The sequence below is a fragment of the Protopterus annectens genome, chromosome 1.part1 (assembly GCF_019279795.1).
Source record: "Protopterus annectens isolate FY-2018-M chromosome 1.part1, PAN1.0, whole genome shotgun sequence".
NCBI lineage: Eukaryota > Metazoa > Chordata > Ceratodontiformes > Protopteridae > Protopterus > Protopterus annectens.
The window spans coordinates 1,623,279,336-1,623,295,252 of record NC_056726.1 but is presented as its reverse complement, the minus strand read 5'-3'; the positions used below and the strand labels follow the sequence as shown (position 1 = coordinate 1,623,295,252).

The following is a 15,917-nucleotide window of genomic DNA, read 5'->3' as shown; positions in this document are numbered from 1 at the left end:
TAATGTACTAAAATAGACATTTGCATGGTTCACTAATGAGGCAAGCAATTCAAATATACTCTGAAGTAATGAAGCAGAACATTCTGAGAGATTTTTATTTTTTTCTGCTAGAGTTAACATAACCTTTCATAATGCCAGCAGAGAATACCTCAGTTCATAAGTAAAGAAAATATAACTTGTGCAGTTAGTGAAGAATGAAGGACATCAGTACATCTAATGTGTAAATTGATCCTTGAGAACTTTATTCAGGTTTATATTGTGAGTGCATGCCATTTTCAGCAACTGCCAAATTTTAGTTGAAAGTCTGGCAAAGGAGTTGACATTATCTTAATAAAAAAGGCTAGAAAAAAATGAAGTTATTCTACTTCTGTATTACTTATCCATGACTGCAAGTGAATGTGTTGATTAACTCAAAATTTCTTATACAAGGTATTAGTTTGTGAATCAAAAAATGCATATCATTTGCATGTCATAGTTCACAATTGTTTCTTTTCCAAACTGCATAATTTACTTGGCATATTTAATTTGCCCCTATGTTTTATGTAATGCCCTATATGGAATTATTCTCCATTACAGGTATAATCTTGGATTCTTTGCTTCAGTGTGTGGAAAACAGCATGGACTAAAAATCATTAAACATACCTATTACACTTCAGAAATTAATCAAATATTTCAGGTGTAAGATTTTGGTTTTATACTATCAATTTATGTATGTGTGCATGCAATCCTGTTTTTTGATATAGTCGTTAAAAATAATACTGTAAAAGTACTCCCGTCTAGGTTAACATCAGCATTAACATTTGGGTGAAATTGTTATGCCATGCATAGGTCAGATTTTCTGAACATTTTTGCCACGTTTTCAGCAATATTATATGCTACCATTTTAACGTAATGAATGCCACAAGCTTCTTTGCCAGTAAATTCTCTTTTAAATATAACTTCTGGGAAAATGTAAATCAGGAATCATTGTAAGGCCTTCTGAAATTAAATCTGGCCTTCATTTGCTTTTGTCATCTATAATCAATATTTCATTTTTTGGAATTGAAGGTTTCACAAATCTTCAAACACTGACTAACATTAATATTATTATTTTGTGCATTACAGTAACAACTGCAAACACAAAGTGTAAACGATCCATATTTGACTTGCTTATAAATCGAATTTCATATGAAAAGAATTACATTAAAATTATTTTTAAAATTATATCTGAAACAGTTTACAAATGTATTAATAAAAGATTCTGATTTTTATATCTGCTCAGTAGTCAGAATATCATTCAGTAGAAAATCAAAGTGACATTTTATATGACAAATGAACTGTAAGATGAAATGTGGAGCTGTGTATAGACAATTAAATCTATTCAATATTCATACTACATATTTGCTATGGTGCAGTTGTCTAGTTAACGCATTCCAAGCCTAAGAATACAGTAAGAAACATGTAAAATATTGATTAGGCATAAAGACAAAGCAAGCACCAATACAGTAGACATCTTAGATTATGGACAGACAATAGTCATGGACATTTACAACTACTTCATGTGATAATACAAAGTAACATGCTGATTGTGGCATTTGATGCAGAGTACAATGCATGCTTATATGTCACTGACATAAAATCTAAACAATTAACCTCTCATCATAGTGAAAGTAACCTCAACCATTTTGTGGGCATAAATAAAGAAAAGGTTTTTGTGGGCAGAAGAGATTATACCTTACACACATTTCATGGGGTAAAAGTATTGCAATTGGGTAAAGGATGATAACTTGATAGCATACATTTTTTTCTTTTGCCTGTTTCTGATGATAGTAATCTCTGTCTAAAATCTGTGCATACAGTCCTATTTCCTGACATAGTCATTAAAATAACTGTTTAGAACTACACCTGCCAATTATGACATCAGCAGGGGCTTTAAAGTGAAGGTCTTATGATATTCCCATAGTTCAATTTTTTTTTAACTTTCTTGCAACATATTCAGGATGTTTTTTTTTGTGCAGTAGAAAAAAAATTACCCATAATGCACATATGCGTACCAAAGAAGTATGATCTGCAGAAATGTAAATGGAATCTCTTAATTCATCTGTCTCTTTCTCTGTCTCCCTCCCTCTCTCCTAATGTGATACAACTGACCCCAGAAAATGCTGTATGACTATTGTTTATACCTCGTACAAAACTCAGATGTGACGTTATATACCATGTTCTTTTTCTCATTCATGATTCATGATATTTAATGTTTTCTATTTTACTGTTCCTTCCCATGAGTAGTGCATGTGCACAGGAAGTACAGATAGCAGCTTTATGTCTATATTTTACTTGTCTTACTAAGTGCTGTAACAACAGCATGCCAAGCAGTACAGTTTCCTTGAGTTAAAACTACAACAGGCTTCCACAAAAGCAGACATGACCTCTGCAGCATGCCTGGGGGAAGCCTGTGGATCTTAAACCGTGGGACATGCCTGGAAGAACTTCTGGGGGGCATCTATCTATCTATTAACTTATTTATTATTTTACCTGGTAAACCCATTAGACCTATATGCCTCTTATTAGGGGTGGCCAAGCAGCACTGTCTGCTTAAAGGATATCCTCACAGTCACATAGCAATCATACTTTGACTTAGGAATGGGGTCCATTCCTGTCATGGTATTAGAAACCCAAGAGACTTGGAGAACGCCAAAGAGACAAGCGAACAATGACCGAGGGAATCCAACCCACGGGTACAGAATCAGGCTCATGAATAATTCATAGCCTTAATCCTTTGCTTTAAACTGCAGATTAAATGATCCTTCAAGATGATATTGTAGTCTGGTACCCAAGATACCCAAATTAGGTTTTCTAAATTTGTGTGGGTAATTGTTGTACAGAAAAGTATTTATTTTTATTTATTTAACATTTGTTTACCAGGAAAGTCCAACGTGGAACAAAACCAATTTTCAGTGGAGGCCTGGGGAAAAATGCTCCAGACATGTTTTCTGCATCATTTACTTCCTCATCTTATCTTAAAAATTAAGCTAATTTATCCTGCAAAAAAAGAATCTTTCATTTTTTTTTAATTTTACCTGCGATTTCTTCTTAGTGGTTATTACTCAGATGCAGTGTCTATGGATAAGGGTGGTGATGTAAACTAATAAGTGCACTATATGTTCTTTCTGTGATCTGATTGTCCTCTTTCCTACCACAGACTGGTACAGTGCCCCAAATGCAAATGCACATTCAGTAGGGTAGGAAATATTAAGATCCCACTATCTCCCAAAAGAGTAAAACAATCAGGTGCTTAAACTCTGCCACCAACATAAGCTGCCATTTATCTACATAGACAAAGTGATGTGATATTTCATTATTGTTCAGCTATATGCTGACGTTTGTCATTAGGAGACAACAAAAGGACATCATTCACAAAAATTAAGGAAGCAGCCTGTAGCTTCTTAAACTGAATAACCTCTATTTGTGGGATATGCCTTGGTATATTGACCAGGACAATGTCCGATATTAGTGGAGACAGGATACAACCTTCTCAATGTGAAATTTAGATAGAGCTCTGATTTTGGAAATATCCTGACCAATGTCAAAGGAAAGGAGGGTGATCGTGGATGCTATTACAGCTTTTCACGATACATTAAAATAATCCATTATCAGAAATGAATGAGAAAACCTTGACAGGAGTATAAATACTTGGAGATAGACTTATACCTGAGGAGAATAAAAGTTAACTGTTGAGGCACAGATGAAGTTAGTTGGGAATGTGAGGATACAAGATGGACTGATAGGTTCATAGATTAGTACTAGGCTAACTGCTCTTGTTGATAATTTTAAGCCTAACCAATTACCCCATACAAGAATCAAACCCTGCACCTTGTGTTTGTAATATTAGCACCTTAACTATCATATCAACCTTCCTCCCTTGGCACATAAAGACAGAAAGGTTAAAGGAGAAGCATACAAGGATGTTTGATGCCATGAGCATAAGAAATATTGTGAATGGATGGGTATATCGTGAAGAGGGGCAATGAACGTGGCAAAGAGCGCATGATATACAAAACAGGGAAATAAATCAAGAGGAATTGTTAGAGGACATACATTAGGTAGTAAAGCAGAATTACAGAGATGATAAAATATAATTTAATAAAAATCACATTAATGTAGTATGACACGCTTCCTATTTACACTATTCAAGCCAAGTAATTATGTAAAAGCAAAGTCTGAAACAAGAGTATAAGCACTGATATGGATTGGTAATCGTATGGACCTATTTAAGAAATGAAAATCAATATAAATCATCAACATAAAAATAAATAAATAAATACTTGCTAACATTTCAGTACAGAGGTAAGTAGTAATCAGAGTCAGGGGCTGTAGTGTATTTAGCAGCATTATTACCCATAGGACTTCATGGATCGTCATTAGGTTCAGGCATCAAAAAATAGTGACTTACTAAGAATGAGTAGAAATGCATTTTGTCTAAGAAATGAGTCGGCAGCTTAAAAGTCTCACTAGTTGGGAATGAAGCAAATCCAAGTTTAACTAGCTCAGCATCAAGTCAGGCATTGATTGTCTTGTTGAGTGAAATTAATACACATTTCCTAGATGGGAGATACTTGTTAATGGGTCTATGTTCACGCATCGAATAAGAATTACAGTGAACACCTTATAATCGAACATTAAACAGCGAAAGTTTAAACTACTGAACATGCTTAACATCAAAAAGTAATTAATCAAATGGCCATAGTTGGCCAATAACCAGGAAGTACCATGATACATAAGGTAAGTGAGGGAAACCTTATTTAAAATTTGCCCTATTCCTCACTGTAGTGCAATCTAGGAACTGGTATATATAGTTGGGGGTGGGGGTGGGGGGTGCACATTACATTCACAATGTTGGACATGTTTTAGCAGTATTTGTTTCCTTACATCTGATCTCTGTAAGGTGTACTGATATTCTATTGTAAACTTCCTTGAGGTTTTAGCCACATAAAATGTAAAATAATAACAAGACACGTGTAGTAGACTAAGTCATTAGCTGTCTGTTTTCTGCAGACCAAATGAATTTGTAGAAAACACTGGGTACCATGACTGTTCTGGTTACTTGGAAATGAGATGTAGGGCCATTTACTAGACTGGGGATAGTATTAGTGATGTAGGAAGGCTGGCTGTTAATAGTAAAAGGAACACCTTGATCCAATACAAAAAAATCTAATGAAAAGGGGAAATGCTGGGATTTTTTTTTTACTACATATGTAGAAAATACTAAGACATTTTTAAATATCATTTGCAGGCATCGGTCTGCTTTACTGTCTAATAATAATTTGGAACAAATATTACTCCTTCATTGCAAGTTTTCTTTCAGGATCAGTAGAGCAATCAAATAAGCTTAGGGGCCATAAGAAGGTGCAGAAAATGAATTTAGTGCAGGCTAATTTAAAAAGCGATGTACCTGTAGGTTGCTGCACTTCTGGGAAATGTGGATGGTGTGTGTACATATAAAAAAATTAAGTGGTTTGAAAGTATAAATATCCAAAGGAATTTAGAAATCAAACACATGAGGGGATGTACATACATGCAGAGCTGCCACCCACATGCATGTGTGGTTGTTATCATGGTGTAAACCCAGTTGCCAGTGCTGCATGCTGTACCATCCCTTTTACCAGAATGTGCTGGCATTGCAGGGAGCCAGACCCATTCCCTCACACTTGGATGAATAAGCCAGAATCAGATATTCAGTTCTACCCCTCATGACTGCTTTCTTCACTTCCCATGTTACTAGAACGTCCGTGATCATACAGAATGTAGTCAGGGCTTTATTCCTCTGTATTTAAGAGCCAATGATAGAACAGTGAGTTATACCATAAGCTATGTATTGTGCATCAGAGATAAAAGTAAGTTTCACTCAATCTTACTCGCTTTTATTTATTTTCTCTTTTCTTTCTCTGGGAATGTTTACCTCTGGTCATTGTATTTTGGCCATTGCTCTTTCGCTCTTCTCAGTCTCTGTCTCACTGTTCCTCTACCCAGCCTTCTTTCTGAATACATCTATTTTGCACCATTGTGGGGTGAGTGTGACTCATAGGTGTTGAGATAATGGATTTCCCTTCAGGAGGTAACATTTACAGGTATAAATGTGGGCAGACGGGGGTGTGGGGTTGTGTGGTGTTGACATGGAATGATAACAATGTAGCATGAGAATAGATAATAATGTAGCAGGAGAATAGATACATTAGCACATGCTCATTCATTGAAGACAATCTATTGTTATATTACTTCATCTTCAATAGTCATCAGAAAAGAGGGTACTGTCTTCTATGCCAATGTACCAGAAAAAACAATTAGTATCAAATGTCAGTCTTCCACTGTCCAGATGTACTGATACATCATACATGATGTAATTCACTGCCCTGTCCTTCACCTATGGTCAACATCCTTTTACTATTTCTAACCTACTGGCTGATAAATTTAGCTTTAACTCCCCCCCCCCCATCTGCCACTAAAGACATAGCTGAAACTGGCTTGCCTCCAACTATCATACAAGATCAAGTCTTAAATGTCCTATCAAAAGATAAAAATACTGCATTGGTGGGTCCTGACAATATATAATAATAGCTTAAAAGTTAGTTTAATGAATGTTACCACTATCATCATCATCATGACATTTGTGTTATTGTCCAGAATCTAGCAGCAACATTTTACTATCTCCACTGAAACTGTGGCATCATATAAACCTGGAATTTAGTTAATGAAAGTTACTGTCGTCTTGGGTATCTGTGGCATTGGACAGAGCCTTGAGATTAGTTTGATGAATGTATATTACTACCACTGTGTTTATCTGTGGTATTGAATACAACTTTGCAGTTTGTGTAATGCATTTTTAGTATCACCATATGTATGTTTGTCATGTTATAGAACTTGAACATTAATTTAATGAGTGTTACTGCCATCATGAGTATCTGTGGCATGGTACAGAACCTAGCTGTTAGTCTAATGGATGTTAGTAGTACCATGTTGATCTGTGTCATGAAAGAGATCTTGGACATTACTTTAATGAAGGTTACTATCACAGTGGGTATCTGTGGCATGGAACAGAACCTGGACATTACTGTAATGAATGTTACTATCACAGTGGGTGTCTGTGGTATGGAACAGAAACTGGACATTACTGTAATGACTGTTACTATCAAAGTGGGTATCTCTGGCATGGAGCAGAAACTGGACATTACTGCAATGAATGTTACTATCACAGTGGGTATCTGTGGCATGGAGTAGAACCTGGACTTTACTGCAATGAATGTTACTATTACAGTGGGTATCTGTGGCATGGAACAGAACCTGGACATTCCTGTAATGAATGTTACTATCACAGTGAGTATCTGTGGCATGGAACAGAACCTGGACTTTACTGTAATGAATGTTACTATCACAGTGGGTATCTGTGGCATGGAACAGAACCTGGACATTACTGTAATGAACGTTACTATCACAGTGGGTATCTGTGGTATGGAACAGAACCTGGACATTACTGTAATGAATGTTACTATCATAGTGGGTATCTGTGGCATGGCACAGAACCTGGACATTACTGTAATGAATGTTACTATCACAGTTGGTATCTGTGGCATGGAACAGAACCTGGACATTACTGTAATGAATGTTACTAACACAGTGGGTATCTGTGGCATGGAACAGAACCTAGACATTACTGTAATGAATGTTACCATCACAGTGGGTATCTGTGGCATGGAACAGCACCTGGACATTACTGTAATGAACATTACTATCACAGTGGGTATCTGTGGCATGGAACAGAACCTGGACATTACTGTAATGAATGTTACTATCACAGTGGGTATCTGTAGCATGGAACAGAACCTGGACATTGCTGTAATGAATGTTACTATCACAGTGGGTATCTGTGGCATGGAGCAGAACCTGGACATTACTGTAATGAATGTTACTATCACAGTGGGTATCTGTGGCATGGAACAGAACTTGGACATTACTGTAATGAATGTTGCTACTAAGGAGGATACCTGTGGTATTGAAATAATCTTGACATTACTTTAATGACTGATACTATCATGGTGGGCATATGTGGCCTAGTACAGAACCTGGTGGTTAGTTTAATGAATCTCTCTATCCCCATAAGCATATGTGGCATGGTACAGAGCCTTGGCATTAGTTTAATGAATTTTACTATCACTTTGGATATCTGTGGCATAGTACAGAACATGGAAATTAGCTTAATGAATGTTACTATCCCTGTGGCTTTCTGTGGCATGGTACACAACTGGGCAATTAGTTTAATGCCTTTACTATCACCAACAGTATCTGTGACATGGAACAGAACCTGGCTATTAGTATAATGACTGTTACTATCACCATATTTATCTGTGGCATTTTACAGAACTTGGCCATTAGTTTAATGAATGTTACTATCCCTTTGGGTATATGCTGCATGGAACAGAATCTGGCCATTACTTTTATAAAGGTTACTAGCACCATCATCAGTATCTGTGGCAAGGAACACAATCTGGCTGTTAGTATAATGAATATTACTATCACCATATTTAGCCGTGGCATGGAACACAACCTGGCTGTTAGTATAATGACTGTTACTATCACCATATTTATCTGTGGCATGGTACAAAATCTGGGCATTAGTTTCATGAATGTTACTACCACCACAGGTATCTGTGTTATGGTACAACATGTAGCTATTAAATTAATGAATATTACTATTGACATCAGTGTCTGTGGCATGTCAGAGAATCTGGCTGTTAGTTTAATGATTGTTAGTATATCACATGTTACATAGTACAGTACCTCTGTGTTATATAATGAATGTTACTATTGCCAATTTTATCTCTACCATTGTGCACACCTAGGCAGTTAGTTTATTCAATTTTAGTATCACTGTAGGAATCAATGGCATAGTACAAAACCTGGAAATTATTATTCACATAAATGGAACCTGACGCATTGCAGTCATGAGAGGAGCTATGGATCATCAGAAACTTTAACTGTTATAAGTTTGTGTTACAGATCAGCATCTAAGATAGACTGATCGAATATGCTTAAAACATGATAATAACAGCAGACATTTAAGCTTCATAATGGAAATCATACCTCTGAATGATCACAATGTATTTTATTTCTGATCATATTATTATTATTCAGGTATAATCTTATTTTTTATGTCATAACATTTGACATTCATAAAGAATTCTTAATGAGAAAAGAGAAGAATCCCATGTATTTCCATATTAAATAAAATTACCAAAAGGGAACTATGTATATTTATAAAGTTAATAGAAAAGTCTATGCACATGTATCAGTGTGATAACAACCCTCCTGCACTTTTGAGTTAAACTGTAAATCTGTTGAGTACATATTAATTAATAAGCCACAAAATCTTTATGCTGCTGCTTGTCAGCATAAAATGCTATACATCTGAACACAGATGGCTGTGCTGTAGGAATCATGTCCGTAATGCACTGATGTTTATATGTATGTATAGGGATAGCTGACCTTGTAGACCATTTTAAGCCTAATCAAATCACTTGGTGAGAATCAAACTTTGTATGTTTTGTCTGTGAGGTAAACACCTAAACTATTATGCCAACTCCCAAGCCCTAAAAATAAAAAAAAAAAAAAAAAAATGTTTTACTGACAAGAAAGTGAAACATTGGTTCCATCTCAGTAGTCAGCAACCTCAGAGCTGATTAACTAACAATGTTGGTAATATGTATATGTGGTAAGTGTGTCTATGTGTGCGGGGGTGTATAATCATTTACAAAGAGTGTGTGAGGTCTGGAGATAGGGTAAAGTAACTACTAGATTCTAAATTAAGTATTTAAGAGTTTAAACTGCAGATGAAGTAATGTCCTATCACTTGCACATGCTACCTTTTCAAATGGAAAATCAGGGTATTTGCCCTGCAGTCAGATAACTGATCATTAATAAATGGAGCAGAAAGACAAAGCTTTTACAAGACTTTGTAAAAAAAATTGATTTGCTTAGGTTCATAGGTTCATAGGTAGGTACTAGGCTATTGGCCCTAGGGCCTATATAAGCCTAGCCAAAAAATGTACCCTGGCTTTCGCCACCCAAGAAAATTATTTTCCTGTGCCCCTGTCGAGCAGAGCCACAGAAGTGATCCCCAGGGTGAATTTCCCATTCCCCATCCAGTCATCAAGATTTTTCTTGAAGAGTGCTAATGAGGAGCTTTGTTTGATATATATAGGTAGTCTATTCCAGAGTATGGGATGTCTCTGGGACAGGAATCTATCCCTCCAGCATGTTCTGTTTATTGTGGTGACAAGGTTTAGGTCCCTAGAGTGTGTAGCTCGGAGGGATTGCGATTTCTTTAAGTGGAGCATGTCCAACAGCTCAGGGTTTGACATAGCTTTGTATGTTTTGCAGAGATCGAATGTAATGCACTTCATCAAAAGAGCTGTATTACATTTACTTGATAAAATAGCTCTTCTGTAATTTCTAAGCTGGATACCTTTCAGTATCAAAGCCAACTAATGTAATAAGTTCAATCATGTGATGACAGCTCACATGAAATTTGGATTAGTGACCCTATTTTGTGCAATTATAATCACATTACTGAATCGTTGGGTTCACTTTCATATAAGTGTCTTTCCCTATACTGCTGCATAATTTTTGACATAGCAGTCTTTTAACAACTTCCATTTTTCTACTTACAGATGTGAAATATACTTAGAAATGTTGACCTGTTTAATCAGATGGCTAATTGTTTTCCATAGCCATAATTTCCTGTGCAAAGGAAAACAAGTTAATACTAGTCATATTTGCACTTATAATGTGATCTGACTCTGTAGCAAATTATGTTTCTCAGTACTACACTGATGCTAATTCATTTATTCATTCATTCATTCATTTCCTGGCACATGGTTTACCCTAATCATGTTTGGAGGTGGGGACTTTTCCAACAAGCATGGGTTAATGCAGTGAACTGCTGATGGACAGCATGCCATTCTATTGCAGATCACATGCACTTAGAGTCAGATATTCACTGCCTGTATTGAATGTGTGCTAATTCTCCTGTGTATCTTAGATATAGGAAAAATCCAGAGAACAGGGGAAATCTAGCTATCTATTTATATGTATATCTATATATATATATATATATATATATATATATATATATATATATATATATATATATATATAAAATCTCTCTCTCTCTTGCTGTATATATACATATATATATATATATATATATATATATATATATATATATAGAGAGAGAGAGAGAGAGCTCTAAATATATATGTATATACATCTACAGATCTATATATATATGTTGTATGTTACTAGCATTTCTTCTAAGTAAGTTAAACACAGAGAAAAGGCTCCATAAAAATGTGTTATTTTCTTTTCAAAATCTGCCTGACAGAAACCATATCCAAAACATTCAACTGCTTCAAAAATATATGCAATTCCAAAAGGGATTATACAAGTCAAACAGGTTCCTAATGATGACTCGTGTCATAAGAATTTGTTTTGCTAGTGATCCCAAAATATGTGGCATTGAATAAATCTAAGTCCCCATTATAATGTTTATCCAATAAATCAAGTTGTAATATTAAGCTGTTATAGCTCCTGCATCCTACCAATAATTAACAACTAATTTAGCATTGTTATTAAGTACATGTATTATGTTCTCGGCTACAAAATTATCATAAAAAGATTTGTTTGCTTCAATAAGACATGATTTTAGAACTTTTCGGCAAACTGTACGAAACTGCATAAAATAGAGGAATTGTAGATAATAATGTTCGGTGCAAGAGTTAAATGACAGAAGCTAGATATGTGAGGGTACAATTCCTGTAAAGATTCATAAAGATACATGATAACAAAAGAAAACAACAGTTCTCTTTGCCTTCAGTTCTGATGTTCATTAAATCATATTTTAAAATGGGGAGAAGCTTAATGAAATATGCTCACAGGACTATGAAAAGTGTTTGAACACAGCAGAGCACTGAAAAACTTTCACTACAAATTATTTCTACCCTGCGTGACTTCATCTTTAGTAATTTATTGTACAGCAAGAAAAAGTTTCTTCCTTATCATACATCAGAAGTTCTGTCTCCCTCTGTTCTATGGTCCACTCTGCTCTTTAAAGTGAAATTTATGTTCTACAGTTGAAATTACATAACTATCTTATATAATGCACTAAAATAATTCATATCTCAGTTATTTCTCAGACCTTCTGCATGTATGTCAGCTACTTTTAAAAAGTGATTTTAGAGCAACCAGGTCTTATTATATTTTATTGCTTATTTCACAGGCAAGCTGAATAAGGCAGATACATCCTATTACATGCAGTTGCTGAAGATTTGGTTAAAGTACAATCACTAAATTGTATGAATGAAAACATTTTTGATTGTCCCAATTTCCATTTGTATGCAAGCTTAAAAATGCAAGGAGAAGGAAGTGGCTACCCAGTCCCCATGCATCCCCTAATTATTCATACCACTTCCCTTGAGAAGGTGTAGATTATTATAAAGGGTTGGCCTTAGGGTTAACTTTTAGGGCACCTTCAAAAAATCTTTTTTGGAGTTTCAGCACATTCAGAAACAGGACTTTTCAAAATGTTTTTCTAATTCACACACCGGACTAAAGCACTGTCTGATAGATTACACTTAGACCACGATCTTCATAAGACTGCATGCTTTTTGAATTAATGATCAAGGCATTGAGTATATCTGCACCAATATGACTACGAAGCTGTCATTTTACATAAGGAGAAAATGGCAGCATTATGCTGGTGTATTTTATTTCGGAAATTTTAATTCACAGCAATGATCAGACTAAACGGACACTGCCATCCAACGCAGGCTTTAGATATTTAACGTAATAAAATCCATTTATTGATTTACCCTATACCTAAAATATTGTTGATATAATTAATTTAACTTAATTTCACTGACTCAGTAAACTAAAAATATGCCAGTAATCTCAGAAGAGATATTGAACAAATGTACATTTAGAAATCATGACAAATTTCTACAGTATCTATCCCTAAAATGGATAGTTACATTTAATGCATCCTACCCAATCACTCCGGCACTGGAGACATACAGCAGTCTAATCATGAAAAAGCAAATAGTTGCTTTATATGTTGAAATTAATCAGCAGGTATGCATCACAACTTTAGGAAGAATAAAAAGTCGTCCAAGACTAAGAAATTGGAGTACAAGCAACCTCCAAACTATGATTCCCTTTTTACAGGTACCCTGTAAGCATCTCTCTGAATGTTTTGTAGAGTGAAACTGTAATAAACTCCAAAAAATGCTACTTACGTTTTTAAGTTTCTGTGTGCATGGTTACATACATAAGCATACCAGTGAAATCCTTAGACATTAAGTACAGTACCAGAAATAATAACAACAGGAACACTTCTAATGGTAAATATAAAACCTATTTTAAAATGCTTGCTAAAATAAATACCACACCTCTACTATAGTAACGCAAAAGTACTTGCGTGGAAGAGGGATATGTATGACCCATACAGCTTAGGACTGGACTAATGACCAATATACTGGAGAAGCCAGACAGAAAGAATGGTGAGTGAGTTTTTTCTATTTAAGGAAAGGGAGATGTTTTGGTGAACTTCAGCACTGACACGTAATGAATGCCAGGTGTTACAACACACATGGTAAAGCTCTTGACATGCACACTTGCATGCCAGGTAACACAGAGTACTATGGCCAGATGTGTGGGTGCGTGCAAGTTGGCATGTCTGTAACATAGTCCAGTGCTTCAAGGCCAGTTTTGATATCAAGTATGCCAGCTTACTCATGGATGGGGAGCTAGAGAATTACAAACTCCTGAATCTTCCTGAATGGTACTATAAATTCATCTCTTACCTACATCATCATCTTTCAAATAAGAGTAACATAAAAACACATAGTCCCGCCATCACAGATAAGGGGGGGTGAGGGTATGGTGATAGAGCAGAAGAATGAATGATCTGATTACCATATGGGGCCTGACGTTTTATGGGTACTGCAGAGGGGAAAAGGTCAAGAAGATATTTGTAGCAACAACAGTCACAGAAAAAAAAATCAACCAATGAACAGCAGTATTCAGTTGTCATAAGAAACTGCACAACAAACATTTGAATAGAAGCCTAACAAGAAGAGGAATATGAGACTAAGAAAAAAACTTGACAAAACACAGAAATATCTGTCCAGATATTTGCAATACTAGCATTATAAAAGCTTCGCATGAGCTATCCAAATTTTGTAAAAAAAAATCACAAAAGTGTTTTAACATATTGGACCATAAATGCGCAATGGGATATAGTTCTTTAACAATGCAATTAAGGCAAGAAGGCAAACTCCACTAGCCACAGACCTGTTTCGTGGAACCTTGTTGGCCTGAATACATTATGTAAGATCTGATCATCATTGTGCATTTGTGAACCAGTACACTGATAGAGGGTAGTGCAGTGGTGCAGCAGTTAGTGTTGTCACCAGTTCGGTGTGGAGTCTGCATGTCCCCCATGCATTCATGTAGGTTTCCTCTGGGTGCTCCGGTTCCCTCCCACATTCCAAAGACATGCAATAGGTGGACTGGGCACTCTAAAATTGGCCCTAGGTGTCAGTGTGTGCATGTGAGTGTGTGGTGCACCCTCTGTGGAGGCTCCGGCTTTGGGTTAGCAACCTGAGCCCATAAAACCCATAACTTATACAGAAACAACATGCACTGAAAGGTGCTCATTGCGCGATGTACCACATGGCATGTAAAAGGGAAAGAGAGATAGACGGTGATACACTTTTTATTTTTCCAGGAAATGCGTTTATCTTCCCTGATGCCTTGATAATGCAGGGTTTACAGCAATCACTTAGTGATGGTTATATATTCCTTTGTGTATACATAAGTTGTTAATAGCCAAATTAGCATCTCTGTAACTACCTGTCTAAGCACTGTGCAGGAATGCATGAAAAATGCTCGTAAAGAGAGATTATTCCTGTGCTTCTAGTTTAGTTAAAGAATAAACAGAAGCAGATAGCCTCATTAAAGATGAGATACCATTTTAGTAATAATATCTGGGAAACACATTTTAAGATATCTAAATTATAATAAATACTCTAGCTCTAAAAATGTAGCACATCACTACTTGGCATTCTTTAAAAATGCAGGACACACTTTAAAAATTTTGTTGAAGGATTCCACTTTGGGATAAAAATTGTGAAGCTGCTTGGTTTACCCAAGTATATTGCAATAAAGGGAGAATTTTTACATCTTTCATTCTGACAAAAATGCTACATAAATAACACTGAAATGGAAACTAAAGAGCATGTAATCAGTGGATAAGGCTGACATTTCCAGGCCACCCTGTTTTCCCAAAAGAAATGCTACTTTAACTGCTCCCATTTTTATACAAAACATTTTAGTAAAATTGCAGTGTGGTAAAAAAGATAGCTATGAAAATTCTGAACTTCTACTCCCTAACTGCACAGGGAAGAAGTTGAACCACGTTAGCTTCAACATGGTTTTGGAATGATGTCTCAGTTGGCCTGTTTGTCCATTCACTTAGCTTCTTCCTCTGGGTTTTGGACCAGTTCAGCAGCTAATGGTCAAGCCAGCATTCTTCCATAACAAATGTACTTTTTTACCACTTTCTTTCTAAAATCACACCTGTACACCACGGCCGTGCATCTGTATAACTTGTGCTCGTAAAGTCTGAATGGCACTCACGATTGTCTTCTGATGTTCTACTGTTGTAATGCCTAGACTCATTACATCCCTAGAAGGTGAAAAAAAAAAAGAGTTAGAAACACTAATCTCGGAAAGTTTCAGATTTCAATAAATTCTTTGTTAATGCAGATTTACGCAACCTTCTTGTGGACAGAGATTGGAGTCTCAAGCTTCATTTGCCCGAGTTTCAACCT

The 15,917-nt window shown here is 35.8% G+C and overlaps 1 protein-coding gene across 1 annotated transcript in view; it reads right to left on the bottom strand.

Annotated features, from left to right (window-relative positions):
• Positions 1-15,400: 15,400 nt before the first annotated feature.
• The window catches only part of LOC122816569 (ephrin type-A receptor 7-like), a 2,140,039-nt gene continuing 2,139,522 nt past the window's right edge, over positions 15,401-15,917 (bottom strand). Inside the window, exon 15 of the mRNA XM_044089436.1 lies at positions 15,401-15,772. Coding sequence (XP_043945371.1) covers positions 15,658-15,772 — 115 coding nt within the window. The 3' untranslated portion in view covers positions 15,401-15,657. The remainder of the gene's footprint in view (positions 15,773-15,917) is intronic.